The 18913-nt window shown below is 37.6% G+C and overlaps 2 protein-coding genes across 6 annotated transcripts in view; both read right to left on the bottom strand.

Annotated features, from left to right (window-relative positions):
- The window catches only part of grk5l (G protein-coupled receptor kinase 5 like), an 821722-nt gene that overhangs the window by 734608 nt on the left and 68201 nt on the right, over positions 1 to 18913 (bottom strand). For 2 of the 5 annotated variants that reach the window (XM_690749.10, XM_073911117.1), the window contains 3 exons: positions 18576 to 18713; positions 18214 to 18413; positions 11625 to 13948 (listed from right to left, as the gene is read on the bottom strand). In XM_690749.10, the coding sequence (XP_695841.5) occupies positions 18225 to 18413; positions 18576 to 18713 (327 nt within the window). In that variant the 3' untranslated portion in view covers positions 11625 to 13948; positions 18214 to 18224. Of the gene's footprint in view, positions 1 to 11624; positions 13949 to 17044; positions 18414 to 18575; positions 18714 to 18913 lie in introns of those variants that run through there. The other 3 variants (XM_005167252.6, XM_068223220.2, XR_012384732.1) reach the window with 2 other exon arrangements.
- star (steroidogenic acute regulatory protein) lies at positions 966 to 5047 on the bottom strand. Its single transcript, NM_131663.1, is given in 7 exon segments — positions 966 to 1447; positions 1812 to 1905; positions 2581 to 2765; positions 2952 to 3110; positions 3220 to 3347; positions 4744 to 4851; positions 4937 to 5047. Coding segments are annotated over 7 exon segments (858 nt in total). The 5' UTR covers positions 5001 to 5047; the 3' UTR covers positions 966 to 1327.

Below are 18913 nucleotides of genomic sequence, written 5' to 3'. Positions count from 1 at the left end.
AAACATAATAGTTTTAATATCTCATTTTAAATAACTGATTTATTTGATCTTTGCTTTGATGACAGTACATAATATTTGACTAGCTTTTTTTGAAGACACTTCTTTTCAGCTTAAAGTGACATATTAAGTCTTAACTAGGTTAATTAGGTTAACCAGGCAGGTTAAGTTAATTAGGTTAGTCATTGTATAACGATAGTTGGTTCTGTAGACTATCGAAAAAAAAAGATATAGCTTAAAGGGGCTAATACTTTTGACCTTAAAATGGTGTTTAAAAAATTAAAGACTGCTTTTATTCTAGCCAAAATAAAACAAATAGGATTTCCTCTGGAAGAAAAAATATTATCAGACATACTGTGAAAATTTCCTTGCTCTGTTAAACATCATTTGGGAAATATTTAAAAAAGTAAAAAAAATCAAAGGGGGTTAAAACTCTGACTTCAACTGTAGCTACTATTTAAAGTAAACTGGATTTAAATTAATTGTGTGAAATCTGCCTTTTTAAGCATGTGTTACAACTAACCCTCTGACTGTTACTGCTTGCCCCGCAGGTGGGGTAAAAAGTAACATTTTTACTTCTGGCACTTTTGGCACTACTGCACAGAAACCATAGGTCAGACGATAATACTTTTTGTGCTCATGTGTAGAAGAGGCTTGTGTTTTGTAGGTTAAAATATAGGGTTTGTCTAACCCCATTTCTTTGTTCATTGTTTGGCCAAAACCAAAAAGTGTTACTTTGTGTCCCGCTCTCCCCTAAGACGAGACACGAACCCTTTCCTTGTGCTGTTTGCTTGAACATTAATGAGATGCTTAAAGGTATAAACTGACTCAAAATGTTGTATGCCTTAAATGACTTAATGACCTGCCAAAATATATTGATGTATAAATATATTTCATCCATTTTTGTGGCTTCTGTAATAATCTGTAATCCCTCTTGTGTAATATCTGTAGGAACAAAATACATTGAGTTTTCATATAATCTTTTTATTTAATTAATTTAACATACAGGGTAATGCAATATTAACTTAAAATAAATACTTTTTATACAAACAACAATAAAATAGGAGCCAACATACCATTACACATTAGTAAGTTGTGTTCTGCAGAAGTGTACAGCTGAATAAAAAGAAGTTTAAAGTGGCAAAGTGGAGGTGACAGAAGTAGTCGGCTGAGTTTATCACAAAGTAAAAATCGTCTGACTTGAACAAGGGCTAGCATATTGCTTCAATGGACAATTTCATTGTTGTAGCTGTTTGACATTTGTAATGATAGCTATGGGTGGGATGAGGTTGACCTTGGAAGGTGTGTGCCCTTATTAAGGCAATAGATGTCAGCAAGCAATGGCTGCGTCTATACCCCCACCGGATGCCATTCTGTCCCTGAGGTGATTTACGAAATCCACCTGGGTTTGTGAAAGTACTCGGTTGATGACAGTTTTTGGAATCCAACCCTGTAGGTGAAAGAGCAGGGCAAACCAGTATTAGAAATGACACCCATTAACTAACTAAATATTTCAGATTAACTTTCACTGTAATTAAATACAAATTTTTTATCATTAAACAATTAATTGATCAATGAACTCACAACTGTTTAAAGGTATGCTACATTTAAAAATTTTTTTTAAAACATCTGGAATCATCAAAATACCCTAGACTGCAAAAGTTTCCTAAATAGACTTTCTAAAATCCCCCCACGCTGGCTGGGAACAGGACTCCTCCTCAAACTTGCACCGTTAGTTGATTCCAAGAGAAACCCAGAATAAGAAGCTTTGAATAAGAAGCGTCTGCCAAATGCATAAAATGACATTGACTTACCTTTAGGTCTAAACTGAGCAACCAGGTGAATTTTGTCTTATTGGGGTCATCTGCACTTGGTCGCATGACAATACAGGTGGGTCCATTCTCAGCCCTTTGAAAACAAGATACAGTACATTTTATATACATACATATAGTTGAATTCAGAATTATTACCCCCCCCCCCCCCCCCCCTTTAAATTTTATTTATATATTATATATATTATATATATATATATTTCAAATTATATATATATTCCAAAATGATGTTTAACAGAGGAAATTTTCACAGTATGTCTGATAATATATATATATTTTTTGGAGAAAGTCTTATTTGCTTTATTTTGGCTCGAATAAAAGCAGTTTTTAATTTTTAAAAAAACATTTTAAGGTCAAAAGTATTAGCCCCTTTAAGCTATATATATATATATATATTTTTTTTTTTTTCCGATAGTTTACAGAACAAACCATCATTATACAATAACTTGCCTAACTACCCTAACCTGCCTGGTTAACTTAATTAACCTAGTTAAGCCTTTAAATGTAACTTTAAGCTTTATAGAAGTGTCCTCAAAATATCTAGTAAAATATTATTTATTATCATTATGGCAAAGATAAAATAAACCAGTTATTAGAAATGAGTTAATAAACTATTATGTTTACAAATGTGTTGAAAAAAACCTTCTCTCCGATAAACAGAAATTCAGGAAAAAAATAAACAGGGGGGCTAATAATTCTGACTTCAACTTTACATTCCAAAAGGTTTAATTTTATCTGTCTTCTGATTTACCTTACAAATCCCTTCTGCTCAGGCATTCCAGGGTGCTGTGTGGACATCCCGGCCAGAAAACAGGTGGATCCCCTTCGCTTGGCATGACGGACATTTACAAAGTCTCTTGGGCCTACCACATTTCCTGGTGTTTCAGCCGAAATCTCGTGAGTTATCATAGTTTCCTGACCAATCTTCTGAAGAATCTGTGAGGGAGCAAAACTTAATACTCAATATCACCTGGCAACGGCAAGTTTATGTTTTATTGTGAAGGAGGACTGTGTGTAAGATGCAAGAAGAGAAGCAGCAACTTTAAAATCATAGTGGCCAAAAATATATCACATTGGAATAAAAATAATAGATTTATCAGTAAATCAGCCATTTTTACCCACCTTGACTTGCTTGACATTGGGGTTCCACTCCCCCATTTGTTCCATGTTATCTACCAGCTCATCATAAAGGTCACCAGTCTGCTGTTCCAGGGTCACTTCCAACTTAAAAACCTTTCCAATGCCAGGCAGGACTTTACTCATGACCTTCTCCCCGTTGATCTAAGAGACGGAAAGCAACAAATGCAATTTGTATTAATATTATTACAGTAATATTAGTGTTCACCAGGGTCACAATAAGCTATATAAAGCAAAATATGCCATGACGTACACTCTCAATCTCAGTTTGCCAGCCATCCTGGTCCTCAAGAATACTGATGGACTTCTGCAGAGCTTCTTGCCCTTGTTGCACATAGCACTGGTCAGCTTCACTGTATGTCTCCTCGGCAATTGGACTGCCTGTGTTAAACAATATGTTATTATATTAACATCAGTGGATTAACTACAAGCTAATACTCAAAACCTACCAATATTTGCAAACTTTTTTTTGAAAGCTGAATATAAATTTTGATCAGTTCTCTGACATCCTAAAAAAATCCCAACCTTTAGCCACTTCAAGTTTATATGTCCACCAAAAAGATAGTCTTGAGTCATTTGTCCTCAGCTCATTCGTATTTCATTTACTGGATACTTTTTTCTTAGTTCACTCCCTTACAGATAAGCACAGGTAAAAAGGTAGACAATGTATGTCTGGTTTTTAAATATGTGGCAATGAGTAGAAGCAAAGCTTGTTCATTTGCTAAGGTAAATCGGGCATGACTCAGCAACACCCAGTGTGAATGCAACATTTTAGGGGAGCCAAATTATAATGGGCTTTGCACACTTTGATGTTACACCCTGATAAAGACATCTGTGGAATCAACTCTTGTCTTAAAGATTTTTTGTTGTGCCCCAGGGCCCATATAATACATCTGCCTGTATTGTATGACCCAAGTGCTAACAACAGATTAGCATCTTCATGAGTGAGTTACATCAAAGTACAAATGAAATCAAAACTAGCCATATGATTTTGTTAGCTTCATTTGTGCCGGAAATGGTAAGAAGGAGGTGTCTGCTAGGTTGTAAAACTCCTCTAAAACTCATTTCCACATCTTTCTGAATCAAATGTCTACTTTAGTACATCAATTCAGCTAACAAAAGAAAAAAACAAAACAAGCCACGAGTAATGTTTTCTCATTAAATATTCTGTTTTTCTAGGATCTGCGGCACAATATAAAAAAATAAAATGGTCGCAGCTATTTGTTCATGCTAACTTTGGGGAAATATTCTAAATCCAAGACGAATAGCAGTTTGATTGGAAACTCACAAAAAACAGCAGCACTATTGCTACTGTAATACTGTTTAAAAACTAATATTAATAATAACATATACAGGATGGACTATATGTTACCAATGTAAACATGGTGTTTCAGAGCCAGTGCCTAAGTAACTTGTGTGTATGAAGAGTTCGGATGTAAAAACCTCTAAAATCCGCCTGAAATGTTCTTCTAAACTGAGCATTTTTGTCTGCCTCCTTTGTTTGTTCAGTTATTTCATTTAAAAAGCAATGAAAATAGTTTATTCGTCACTATAAAAGTAAAGTTACTTAGCCTGCATAAAGGAGTCTGAAAAAAAGGTAATTTCAGAAGAAAACATCAAATGGCTTTTAGAGGTTTTTGCATCTAAACTCTTAATATATTATACAAATATAAGACAATCATTTGGCATTATTATTATCCATTACATAAACAGTTCAAATGTACAGTGTCCCCTATCCCTTTATACTGGCGTTTAAGTTATATGCAAGATCTCTTACTGAGCAAGGAGCTCCTTCTTCGGATGTGGTTTATCCAAGTGCTAGCTCCAGGTCCGGAGAGCTTGTTCAATTCATGGTGGATGGCAATCATTGCATTCTTCCTCAGACCTGATTGTTATATTATAAAACACGTAATTAACAAAAGACATATCATTACAAAATGATTTCAGGAAATTCTTGAAAGTGCTCTTACCTGTCATATTTCTCATGTGTCTGTAAGAAATGCCAGCACACAATTTGAATGTTGCAGGCAACATTATAAAACTTTCTTAAAAGATGAATGGACTACACGTAAAATGTGAGCACACTGAGTAAAGTTGAATCTGAGGAGAAGCTGGCCAATTCAGCCCCTTTATAGCCCTGTCAGACAAGGCCGTGGTCTTGTCACCTCGCAGATAAAACAGCGCCATCAATCAACGCACAGGGGCGACCCTGTGTGTCAAGGATGTGCAGCGAACATGATGGCCTATCTGTTACCACTATAAACATGATGTTACAGATAACAGCCAGAGTTCTACCCACACTGAATACTTTTGTTGCTTCATTTTCTTTCTTTTTCCAGTCACAATCAACAAAAATGTACAGCATATACAAAAAATAAAAAATGTACCGATATATTTTAAGATTTAAGTGATAAACTGCAAAATTCCTTGCAAAATGCCTTACTCTCCTGATTCTATTTATAGAGCTAGGTCAAAATGTCAAGTTTGTGACGTGACATATCACTAAACGCACATGCGCACACACATTTTGGGTTTTGTGATTCATGAAGACTCCCCATAGTCATTATGTATTTTTTAATGTAAAAACATTTTTACAGTGTCAGGCCATACCATACCCCTACCCGTAAACCCAAACTTTACTGGAAACCTGTTTGTGAATTGTGAATGATTTTAACCAAGTTTTAAATGAGTTTTAAATCATGAGGACAACGTAATCAGCCCAACACTGTAAAACCTTGGTCATACTCAAACACACATCCTTTCTCACACACACACACACATTCTGCATTATTAACTTCAAGTGGCTGGTTGACAGCCTTGGTGTCAGTGCCAACAGAAACTTTTTTCCGTGGAAAATATTTGTTTAAGAACTTGTGGTATTGAGTTTGACATAAAATCAACTTGTTCAAGAACATTTAAGCAATAACTTGTGATGGTAAAGTGACTTTTTTAGTGAATGGACCTTAACCCACAACCCTTTGTCCCTCAAAGTTTTTATACTTTAGGCCTTAACCTTTATAAGGCCAACCTCTAACCAGAAATTGTTTAAATTATAGCCAAATGCTGTTGAAATGAAGCTGTATAACAGGTGAAAACTAGAGCGATATCTGACTACTAACTTTATTAAATTAGTTACAGGTTATGGCAATTATTTATACAAATTAATAATATTTTCATAAAAATAAATACAAATTCAAAGGAATTCTGGCATTTAAAACAAAACTATTTTATTTAATGCATTTCTTTCTCTTTTTTTCTCAAGAAATATACCAAATACAAAATCTATTTAGGTGACGCAGTGGCGCAGTAGGTAGTGCTGTCGCCTCACAGCAAGAAGGTTCTCCGGGTGCTCCGGTTTCCCCCACAGTGCAAGACATGCGGTACAGGTGAATTGGGTAGGCTAAATTGGGTAGACTATTGTCCATAGTGTATGAGTGTGTGTGTGTGGATGTTTCCCAGAGATGGGTTGCGGCTGGAAGGGCATCCGCTGCGTAAAAACGTGCTGGATAAGTTGGCGGTTCATTCCGCTGTGGCGACCCTGGATTAATAAAGTGACAAAGCCGACAAGAAAATAAATAAATAAAAGTCTATTAAAAGATAAAGTCTATTTTTACAATGTGGTTGTATTTGGAACTATATATTAAGAATTTCTAAATGCAATAATAATTCTCACACATTTAACAGTTAATACAGACTCCTTATTTGAAGTGTAATAATCCAAACAAAAATTACTGTTTTCTTTTCATTTATTATTAAAAGTCTTATGCTTATTTACCAATCACAGTAATCATGTACATGGGTTGGACAATGAAACTGAAACACCTGGTTTTGGACCACAATAGTTCATTAGTATGGTGTAGGGCCTCCTTTTGCAGCTAATACAGCATCAATTCATTTTTTGGGTATGATAGATTTAAGTTCTGCACTGGGGCCAGGAGGATTTTGAGCTATTCTTCTTGCAGAATAGTGACCAGGTCACTACGTGATGCTGGTTAAGAACACGTTTTAGACTCGTTCCTCCAATACACCCCAAAGTGGCTTAAATATTTAGGTTTGGTGACTGTGCAGGCCATGGGAGATGTTCAACTTCCCTTCTATGTTCATAGAACTCTGTCACCAGTCTTGCTGTGTGAATTGGTGTATTATCATCCTGATACACGGCACCGCCTTCAGGATACAATGTTTGAACCACTGGGTGCATATGGTCCTCCAGAATGGTTCAGTAGTCTTTGGCAATGATGTGCCCATCTAGCACAAGTATTGGGCCTAAGGAATGCCATAATATTCCAGCTCAAACCATCACTGAGTACGTTTATAAACACACCAGTACTCTGATTTTAATTTGATTAAGACAATACTCTGATTAAGAGTCTATGTAAACAGAGATTCTTGATGACATTACTCCAACTACTCCTAATTGTATTAAACACAAATCCAAACAAGACATATTTTCCTGTTTTAATCACATTATTGAAGTGCAGTACAGACATGTAAACACCTTAATAAGAACTATTACTGTCTGGTAGACTGACTTTTCGCCACATCTTGCGACATAAAAGTTCATACACACTCGCGACTGTTTATTCACTATTCTCTGCACCTACAGAGTCGTCACAGGACCACAGACACCCGCATCTTCAAATGCACACATGGGTGAACTCCTGGACACTTGTCACACCTGCGTCACTGAACACTCTTTTGTGCTGTCTGTGAAGTTTTCTTTCAATTCGGCGTACGGTATCAAATTACACAGCGGCACAAATAAAAGGTTGTTGAATGAAAGTGAAACTGCCTAACCACAGTTAAAGTTGAGAAAGTAAATACAAAACACACATTGGACATTGTGGTGACATAATGGCGTTAATCAATCCATGTACTATAACATGTAAAACGGGAACATGAAAGGGACATTCCAAAAGCAACTCATACAAACATTTATATCCATATCACCCTGCAGCCCAAGACCGGTTACTCACTGAAGCTAAGCAGGGCTGAGCCTGGTCAGTACCTGGATGGGGGAACACTAGGTTGCTGTTGGAAATGGTGTTAGTGAGGCCAGCAGGGGGCGCTCAACCTGTGGTCTATGTGAGTCCTAATGCCCCAGTAAAGTGAAGGGGACACTACACTGTCAGTGGGCGCTGTCTTTTGGATAAGACGTTAAACCAAGGTCCTGACTCTATGTGGTCATTAAAAATCCCATGGCACTTCTCGTGAAAGAGCAGGGGTGTAACCACGGTGTCCTGGCCAAAGTCCCTCTATCGGCCCATACAATCATGGCCTCCCAATCATCCCCTTCCACCGAATTGGCTCTATCACTGTCTATCCGCTCCACCAATAGCTGGTGTGTGGTGAGCGCACTGGCGCCGTTGTCCTGTGGCTGCTGTCGCATCATCCAAGTGGATGCTGCACACTGGTGGTGGTGTGGAGAGACCCCCCCTCATGATTGTGAAGCGCTTTGGGTGTATAGCCATACACAATAAATGCGCTATATAAATACACATTACATCTTAATTAAACCTTAATCTCATTTAGATTTAAATTAAGATAATTTCATTACTGATGTCCATGTAAACATGGTCACTGACCCTCATGCTTTTCTCTGGACATGCAACATTCTGAGTGGTACCCTTCTTTGGGGCTTCTCCACACTGTAACTCTCCTGAATGTGAGAAAGACAGTGGTGGAGAACAATACATGTTTGACACTGTCCAAAGTTCATGATTTTGGATGCTGGCACTATTGAAACCAACGTTTGGCATTGGCACGAGAAACCTTGGGCTCTATTTTGACGGTCCATGCGCAGAGCACAAAACACAGGGCGCAAACGCTTCAGAACGCATTTTTGCTAATTTAAGGACGGGAAAATCCGCTTTGTGCCATGGCGCATGGTCTAAAAGGGTTGAGTTTATTTTCTTAATGAGTTATAGGTGTGTTTTGAGAATAAACCAATCAGAGCCTCATCTCCCATTCTCTTTAAGAGCCAACTGCGTCGCGCCATAATCGCATTTTGTCATAAAGTAAGTTGACTTTCGCTTTTGCTCTCGTGGATAGGGAAACCTTTACGCACAGACATCAATTAGCCTATAAATAATTAATTTTGTTTGTTAAGCGCAAAGATTTGTTTCAAAACAATTTCTAAATTTAGTTCTAATTTCCAGCAAACGAATAAATGAACAATAATAACAAAGTGTGGTCAAAATACTGAGTTATTTCCAAATACACCTGCCATGCCCCATATGGTCTAAAACCTGACAGGTGGACAAATCTAAGCTTGTTTTTAATAAAACAAATATAAATATGGATTTAATAAATAAAACTGCTAATAATAATATTATACAAAAGCAAATTGAATAAACTGAAAAAGCCTCCTGAGATGAAGAAATTATGACGGCAGTGGTTTTTAAATCCATGTAGGCTAGAAATTAATATGTTTTGTAATATTTTAATAATTTATATTTATATCCTATATATATCCTTATTATATATATCCTTTATATATTATATCTTTTTCATATGTAAAGATATTTGCGTATTGCATCTTGTGTGTAGTGTGTAAGCCAGGCACTCTTTGTGCCAGACAATAGACCGACTTTGTTCTGGTCTAAAGATCAGACTATTCACAGTTTCTCAAAATAGCAACACGCCAAAACACGTCTGCTTTTTTAGACTAGAACGCCTATGGGTGCACATTTGAGCGCAAAAGCATTTGCTATTTTAACAGTGTGGCGCAACACCTCAAAATGAACTTGAGCCAAACTGAAAGTAGCAAAAGACTATTGCGCCGCGCTTTGCGCCACATTGCGCCGGGTGTATAGGGCCCCTAATGTTTGGCTATAGGAGCACAGCCATGTATATTGACTCTGTGGAGTCCCTTGATCCTTCTCAGTGGTATGCTGGCATTACACTGGATATGGCTCTTGATACATCGCAAAGACTTGCTGTCTGGGTCACAGATGTGCCAGTGAGGCTAATAATATCCAGCTGCAGGCCCACAGAACCACACACATTTAATTCATTTAATGTCACACATTATTGTTCGCTTTTTATATCTTACAACAAAGCGATTTTAACCAAGTATGATAATATTAACATCCTGAATTAGTTTATTACACTTAATGCTACAATTAGATGGTCTATTAAGTTTTTTTTTTGTGAATGTGGACATGTGAATAAACCAATTATTTTTATTTACATAATTTGAGTTCAGAAACTGCAGTGCAGAGATGTTAAAATGATCGTTACAATATTTATTTATTAATTTTATAATAATGAAATAATGACTAGAATAGGAAACCATATTTGTGAAATTCAACAGGTGGCGATAATGCTCCTTATGAGTTAGTTAGTTACCATATATGGTTTGTCTAGATCGTGTGTGCTAGATTGTGTGTGCCTGAAGCCTGGTTTATACTTCTGCGTCAAGTGACCGGCGTAACCCACGGCGCATGCAATGCGCGTAGCCGTGCATTTATACTTCTGCTCTGTCTCTGTTGGTCTGCATTACACTTCTGAAACCCTAGTTGGCAGTGAGGTGTAAATGTTCCTCTGTGTCGAGTTTCTTCGCTGCTGTTTTGCTTTTCCTGAACACTTTCGGGATGTACAAGTGGCTCAAACTCGCTCATTTTGAGGCAGGAACTGGCGGACGTGCAACAACTTTAATTATGAGGTAAACACAAAACAAAACTTTCCATCCGTAGCTCCTTCACGGGACTCCACACTTGTAAACAATCACTCGCGCCATTAGCATGGCTCTCGGTCCGGCCCAGACTCGTCAGCGCTACCAAGCCGACCAATCACAGAGCTTGCGCTACGCATCGTTGCGACGTGTAGTTACATTTTTGAGAGGTGCACGTCAGCGACGCTGACGGCCATGGCAAAGGGCTATGCGTCAGCGCCGTAGCATACGCCGGCGTTTGACGCAGAAGTATAAACCAGCCTTAAAAACGTGTGGTTCTGCGGATCTGCAGCGGGATATATCTCAGTGAGGCACGTGTAAAGGTGCTCTAGCGACAGACACCAGAGTCTATGGTCTTTAGCCTCCTTGGTAGAGCAACTGACTCCCATGCGGAAGGTCGCTGGTTCAATACCAGCTCAGTGCGGGTTGGGTGGCATAGGACAGACGGAGTTACACACGCACCAACAATTTGTCCACTTGTGCACTTCGAAATCTCACCCATAATGTTGAGAGCATTACAATATTGTTCTTATTACAATATACAATGCAATACTTTCTTACACGCATTTGTACAAAGCACCTCATAACTTGTATATTTATAACAAATCTGTACATACAATTCAACATCCAGATCTCTTTTGTCTTATTGCATGTTTAATGTTTGTCTTATTTTCTCAAATTTATTTTCATGTTGTAACTTGTCATTTTATGTAAACTGGAAGTTTCTGTACCCAAAACAAATTCCTTGTGTGTGTAAAGCACACTTAAAATTGATTCTGGTTTTGATATTTTAAGCAAAACTGTGCTCTTACTGGTGGAATGTGCAGTCAACGAAGATCGGCCACTAGGCTGGTCAAATTTAGCCATAAAAGTTTGAATATTAAATTGGCCAGTGTTTCAGTTTCATTGTCCAACCCCTGTATATTGTCAAGACATTCTCAATTTCCTAAAAATAAAATTGTACAAAAAACTACACGGGTATGTTCAGGCCAGCACAGGTTTTATTCAGAAGGACTTTGTCAAGATTGGCTTTACATGCAATCAGTGAACACCTTTCTTTAAAATGTGTTGTGCGTGTGCAAGTTTACATTGTGAGAATGACTGAAGTGACAAAGTGCAAACCACATCATGGGCACTAACCTGGACTAGACTACTAAAAAAGGAGGCACTTCATTGTTTTGTTTTGTTTTTTTCTCAAGTATGTACTCACTTCATGAGTTCTACAAAAAAATCTTATTGATTCTTCTCATCAAATATATACTACTTAATTTCCCTTTAAGTTTGGTCATAGTTTTAAAGGTTGGTTCCCTTTTATGCAGTAATTACATATTCGTTACACTGTTGCACAGGTGAAACAATAAGCAAACAATAAGCTGTTTTTGTAAAGTTTCACCATTCTTTTTTTATTTTAGCTGTTGAATTTCTTCAGTGGTGCAATGGAGAAATACAAGTAAAGTTGAAACCAGTGGGTATTTAATTGACAACCTTTTCCCCTTTAAATTACACTAACAATTATAGTTTTCCGTTTGACTCAAATTCGACTCAAATTTCCATCCTTTTAGGAGTATGTTGGAAAAAAAAACCTTCCCTTTATGTTTCCATAGATCAAATCTTACAATTTAGAGTGCTAGAATCAACTAATAAAATATTTAGCATCATTATAGAACACACATCAGATTAATGACTGAAATTAACATGGCACTTAGCACACATACTTTCGAGCCATTTTGATAAACTTGATTATACCTTATCTTAAGAACTGAGGCATATAAATACCTTGGAATGGCATTGTAAAAGCAATATACTCTGTTCCTTCTTGAGTCACTCTGTTTGGATACTAATAAACTGTCCATTACATAAAGAAACATTTGAACATTACAAAACTATCAAATATTCTCTACAGATGTCACATAGCCTATATCAGGGCGGTGTGTTCCAATTAGTACATTTAATTCAGTACACTTAAAGTCGGGGGAGATAAATTAAATATCTTCCTACAAGCATCTGATTACAAACTGAAAACATAAGATAAAACTGCTGCTGAGGTATGAAATTGCACGTGTCTGGTGTACTGTATGTATATATGTGTGCGTAAAGTGGGGTCAGTTTTAGTTTAGTGGTTGAATTATAGAAGAAAGCATGCTCTTGGAGCTGCCATGATACAATTTTGTATGTCATTTTCACAGCGGCAAAAGTAGCTTAGGTTGAATAGTCCAGCAACATCCCATAATCAGCATCGTAATGCCAGTGAAAGCTGAAGAAATCATTTTAAATGGCTAACTTTCAGTAAATAAGCTAAAAGTGCTACTTGTTGTTAATACCAAGCGATAAGAAGGACTCCCTGACTAACTCGTTGTGCTGTAAATATTTTAGCTATGTGCTAATAGAAGGCTAGTCACCCAAATAAATACACCACACCCTTTGATGGCTCTACCCTTCAGAACTGCCAAGGCCCTTTAAGCACAAAGGAAGTAACCATACTGAGATAATTCTAGCTTTTGAACATGTATTGTATAACACACTGAGCAGAAGAGATTTGAGATAATTGGATGGAGGCCTTCAGTGGACTTTTTCAGTGATATCACATAATTTGTAGATGACAAGTTCCTATTTCCTTGTGCTTTTAGGACTTTCTTAATCAAAAAAATCTCAACAGTTATTCAAATACTCACGTCTTTCCTTTAGAAGCTCCTAAATTCTTTGGCCTAAGAGTATGCTAGGTAATTTGGGTTGAGGTTGGAAGTGTTGCAAGAAAAAATGAGCAGGCAGGCATCACTGAAAGAATGGTGGAGTAAATGAGTGTGTGTGTGTGTGTGTGTGTGTAGTCTTATATTTTATAATTCCTTAGTAAAAAAAAATTTAAAGAGACCCCATCCCATTCCCTGTTGAGGCCTCTCTTTGTCAATAAAATCCCCTGAATAATACAAGTTAAAATTCTGTCATTGTCAGTGGCTCTTCACTGTTCCAGCGCTCCTGAAGGTGAAGGTGAAGGAATAAACCTTGCTGTCATTAAACGGATAGATAACGAGCTTTAAATGGGAGTTGATTTGCTCCTGTTCTCCTGGAGTGCCGTGGATGGATAGTGTGGGCCCAGCAAGGAAAACAGGTGCTTCCACTCTCTTTTGACTGGTCTTTAAGAGCAGGCGAGTTCCTCATACGGATTCACTCCTTACAATATCACTCAGGCATTTTTGATCACTGTAGTCCCACAGCAATCTTTCCACTAGGGGGCAGAGTTTGTCACGGAGTCAACAGAGTTGACGCTGGAAGACAAGACCCGACTTTGAGTGATGGTCACCTCTGGACGCTAAAAAGTAAAGACAGTTATGAAAAAAAAATGTTAGTGCTGTTATATTCATGCTCTTTCACATGCATATGCAAATCAGGACTGAGACTTAACACACACAATGCATATTAGGTAGAATATTTTCTTATTAATCATTTTATTATATATATATATATATATATATATATATATATATATATATATATATATATATATATATATATATATATATATATATATATATAAAAACGCTCTTATCTATGTTTCTCCAGCAATAGATAAATATTTTTTTTTTTTAGAAATGTGTTTCATGATGATGCTTTTTAGTTTAGTCCAGTTGTGTCTGCCAGATATGGGTTTTTCCTAACAACAAAGATCTTAATTGCATCTAGCCAACAACATTAAATGCAATTGGGTACTAAAGGTAGTTTAAAGTAGGTATTTGATGCTGCCATTTAAAATAGAGTAGTCTATATGTCTTTTCTTGATTCTCTGATACCACAAGGATGCGTTCAATGGATCAAATGTGACAATAAATCAGATTTCTGTTTCAAATACATATTGTCACCTTGGAATTATTAGGTTCTATCTGCATTCTGAATGATTTTGAGATACTGAGCTTCAAAGCTTTTGCATAGCAAACAGTATGTGTGTAACATTTGTTTTTAATATACAAAAGTCCAAAAATGTAAACAACTTATAAAAAACATCCCATAATGAAAATAAGTTGTCATTTAATAAGAATATGTCAATAACTCTGTTTTGACCAAAATGTCAGACAGAACCTTATAATTCTAAGTTGATGAAATGCCAACTTACACATTTGTTTTCAGCATTAAAATTAAGAACTGTTTATTGAGCCCCAAATCAGCATATTGGACTGATTTCTGTTACAATAATTCAGGGAAGGTACATTATATAAGTATGTGTAAAATACACTCACCAGCCACTTTATTAGGTACAACCGTGCAACTGCTTGTAAATGCTAATTTCTAATCAGCCAATCATATGGCAGCAACTCAGTGCATTTAGGCATGTAGACGTGGTCAAGACAATCTGCTGCAGTTCAAACTGAGCATTAGAATGGGGAAGAAAGGTGATTTAATCGACTTTGAACGTGGCATTGTTGTTCTGGTCTGAGTATTTCAGAAACTGCTGATCTACTAGAATTTTCATATACAACCATCTCTAGGGTTTAAAGAGAATAGTCTGAAAAAGAGAAAATATGCAGTGAGCAGAAGTTCTTTGGGCACAAATGCCTTATTGATGAGAATGGCCAGACTGGTTTGAGCTAATAGAACGGCAACAGTAACTCAAATAACCACTTGTTACAACAGAGCTATGTTGAAGAGCATCTCTGAATGCAAAACAGATCCTATCAGCTAAGAACAAACTGAAATTTGCCCTGGCTCACCAAAACAGGACAATATGCTTATTTGTGTACTACAAACCTCCAGCTGTTGCTGCGATTTCAAAATGCAGAAATGGTGTAAACATCACTTTAATTTCATTCAGTTCAGTTTAATTTAAACAATTGAAAGTATATTAGGCATCAAACAACATCACAATCTCTTTAGGGGTAATACGCTCAAGTGTCCTCCTAGGTTTCTTAGCAGCAGGTAAACACAGTGGGGACGCTTTCCTGCTTCAGTCTATGTAACCCGGTGAGCGAAAAAACAATGCAGTCCTCTGTAGCACATCCTCGTTTTGTAACAGTGTTGTCCCAGTACCGATCTTTTAAAAACGTCACTTTCCCGCTAACCTTTCAGTGCCGTTGAGCACGTTTATAAACACTGCTGATTTGCCATAGTATTCTCCAGTGCTCAACAGAAATGACTGTGATTGGCTGTGAAGGTAATCAGTTCATCGCTCTTCACAGATTGCAAACAGATAGACGGACATTGCATAGTTTTAAAGCCGTGAAGATCAGTCGATTCATCAGCGGATCACTCGTCTGAGTTTGCACTTGGTAAACAGCGGTGGGGTGAACTGATGACCTTCTCGGCCAATCACAGTCATTTCTGATGAGCACATGAACACAATGACAAATCAGTGCTGTTTTGGAACGCCATTTACAGTACTTAAATGTTAATGGGAAATGGACCTTTTTTACATTTCAATACCGAAATTTTGTTTTATGACAAGTCTAATATAGTGAAAGAGTCAGTTCATTAACTTGAGTTTGATAAATGGCATCTAAAATGTGTGTTTGGGAAAGAAAACGTTAGCCAACTATTGCCATTTCCCTGAACGTAGGTGTAAATGAGGTCCAATATCCCTTTTTATTGTCACTATTTATTCAGAACGGACCGTCAGGTCACTTGGAAGGCGATGAAATTATACATTAGTGTCACTTTCTTTTCGCTGAAAATATATACATCCTGATACATTACATTCCTCTGTGACTCAAGTGATACTTTCAGGTCTCTTCCCACCGCAGCCTCGATTTTGCTGTTTAAAATGGTGGCCGCGTAAAATCCGTCTATTGAAGATTGGAAAAACGTAGCCTGATCTAAGGAGTCTCGATTTCTGCTGTGGCACTTGGATGGTAGGGTCAGAATTTGGTGTCAACAACATGAAAGCATTGATCCATCCTGCCTTGTATCAACGGTTCAGGCTGGTAGAGGTGTAATGGTGTAAGGGATATTTTCTTGGCACACTTTAGGCCCATTAGTACCAATTGAAGATCGTGTCAACGCCACAGCCTACTTGAGTATTGTTGCTGACCATGTTCATCCCTTTATGACCATAGTGTGCCCATCTTCTGATGGCTACTTCCAGCAGGATAACACACCATTTCATAAAGCGCAAATCATCTTAGACTGGTTTCTTAAACATAACGCTGTACTCAAATGACCTCCACAATCACCAGATCTCAATAGAGCATTGGTCCCCAACCTTTTTCTAACTGCGGACCGGTCAACGCTTGACAATTTTACTGCGGACCGGGGGGTTGAAATAATAATAATAATAATAAACATGAATCCACTGTGTACTCAGACATATGGAGCTTTATTAGCACATTGCTCCAACATTACAATGCTATTCTAACATTAGGAGGTAATAACTTTATTAACACATTGCTCCAACAATATAACATATTATAACATCAAAAACTGTCCGTAACACTAAATCAATAGGAGCCCTGAGCTTGTTTCTTTGCAACGAGATGGTCCCATCTGGGGGTAATGGCAGACAAAAGCCCCTTTCACACATACAGACCTTTCCGGAAAATTACCGACAATTTTCCAGAAAGGTGTGTATGTGTGAACAGGGCCTTTTTAAAAGTATTGGTAAATTCGTTCTGGCTATTTTCCGGAAAGAGAAGTTGTAACATTACCGGTAATTTGCCGGAATGCTGCGCTGAGTAAACGCAGAGGAAGATTGTCGGAAAAAGCGTGTGCACGTCTAGAACGTGCTGACGTGAGACATCTGCTTTAGCCAATCAGAACAGTCAGACGCATGCACGTTCGCGCGGCTTATGAGAATAAATTTTTCCAGACACATTCAGGTGCTAGAAATTAGGCAGATAACGTTTATATGTTTATCTTAATGCCAACCGTGTAAATAATCATTGATAAGATGCTTATGATAAGCCGTTGTTTGTTTACCTTCAAGCTTTGCGTGTGCCCGTGAGCGCCTGCACACACACATATGCAAATCCAATATGACTCTGTTCACTCGCCGTCCCCACAAATCCAGTTTGGCTTTAAATGCAGCTACTTTATCTGCCAACTTAAAGATAATTCATTCTTGTGCGGCCCGGTACTGATTGAGCCCGGTGGGTTGGGGACCACTGCAATAGAGCACTTTTGAGATGTGTTGGAATGGGAGATTGGCATCATGGATGTGCAGATGACAAATCTGCAGCAACTGCAGGATGCTATCAAGTCAATATGGACTACAATCTCAGAGGAACATTTCTAGTACCTTGTTTAATCTATGCCACGAAGAATTAGGGCAGTTCTAAAGGCAAAAAGGGGTCCAACCCGGTACTAGTAAGGTGTACCTAATAAAGTGGTGTATGTTGATATAGTCAGGAGTAATGCCGAATACAGATTTGTGGCCAATATGATATATAGTGAAAACTACAAATAAATAAACAATAATCACAGAAATAGAGTCAGTGATCCATGGTTTAAACAAATATGAAACACAGAAAAGTATGTACTAATTTGAGTGATTTGAGTGATGTAATTCTATGCCCTGTGTACAGTGCTTCAGGCTGAACCTTGTTGCTCTGCTCTATATGTGTGAGAGTGTGATGTCCTGATGTGGTGTTTGACCTGGTCTGTAGTTAACTACTCTGTTCTCTGGGGTGTTCCTCTGTGGTGGAGGTGGAGGAGATCCTCACATGTCTCCTAAAGATCCTGTCCAGCAGGCTACGCCGAGGAGGCTCAGGAGGCTGGTTCCAATCCAGGTCAGGAGGCCGTGTCCCTTGTGGCCCGAATACATTAAGGTCATTAAAGCACTCTGTTTCAATCATCTGTAACAGGGGGGAGAATTAGAAAACATTATTGACAATGCAGTGACAATAACTTTCAGTTATGCAAATATAGTTAATAACAATGTTAACAGCTGTACAAAATCATATTTAAAAAAATAAAACAAAAAACAAAGCAGCAGAAGTCCTAGTAAGGCTTCATACCTCATTTTGCCATGGGATGGAGACACTGCCAGTGGCAAACTTCGAGTAAAAATCATTGTCTGTTTGGTCCAGGTTGACACCCTTAACGGTGGAGAACTGCTCAATGTCCAAAACATCTTTACAGTAGACGGCCCTGGGCTATGAAACCAGATGGGACAAAAATGAATACCATAGCAGTAAGGGACTTAAACCACAAAGTTGTTTATAAATAGACATGTAGTTAAAATTTAATTTATTAGCCTCCTGTGATTTTTTTTTTTTAATTTTCAAATATTTCCAAATTATTTTTAACAGAGCAAGGATTTTTCTTCACAGCATTTCCTATAATTATTTTCTTT

This window comes from Danio rerio, chromosome 8 (genome assembly GCF_049306965.1).
Source record: "Danio rerio strain Tuebingen ecotype United States chromosome 8, GRCz12tu, whole genome shotgun sequence".
Classification (NCBI taxonomy): domain Eukaryota; kingdom Metazoa; phylum Chordata; class Actinopteri; order Cypriniformes; family Danionidae; genus Danio; species Danio rerio.
Note: the sequence above shows the minus strand (reverse complement) of the source record. Positions and strands in the feature narration are given on the sequence as shown.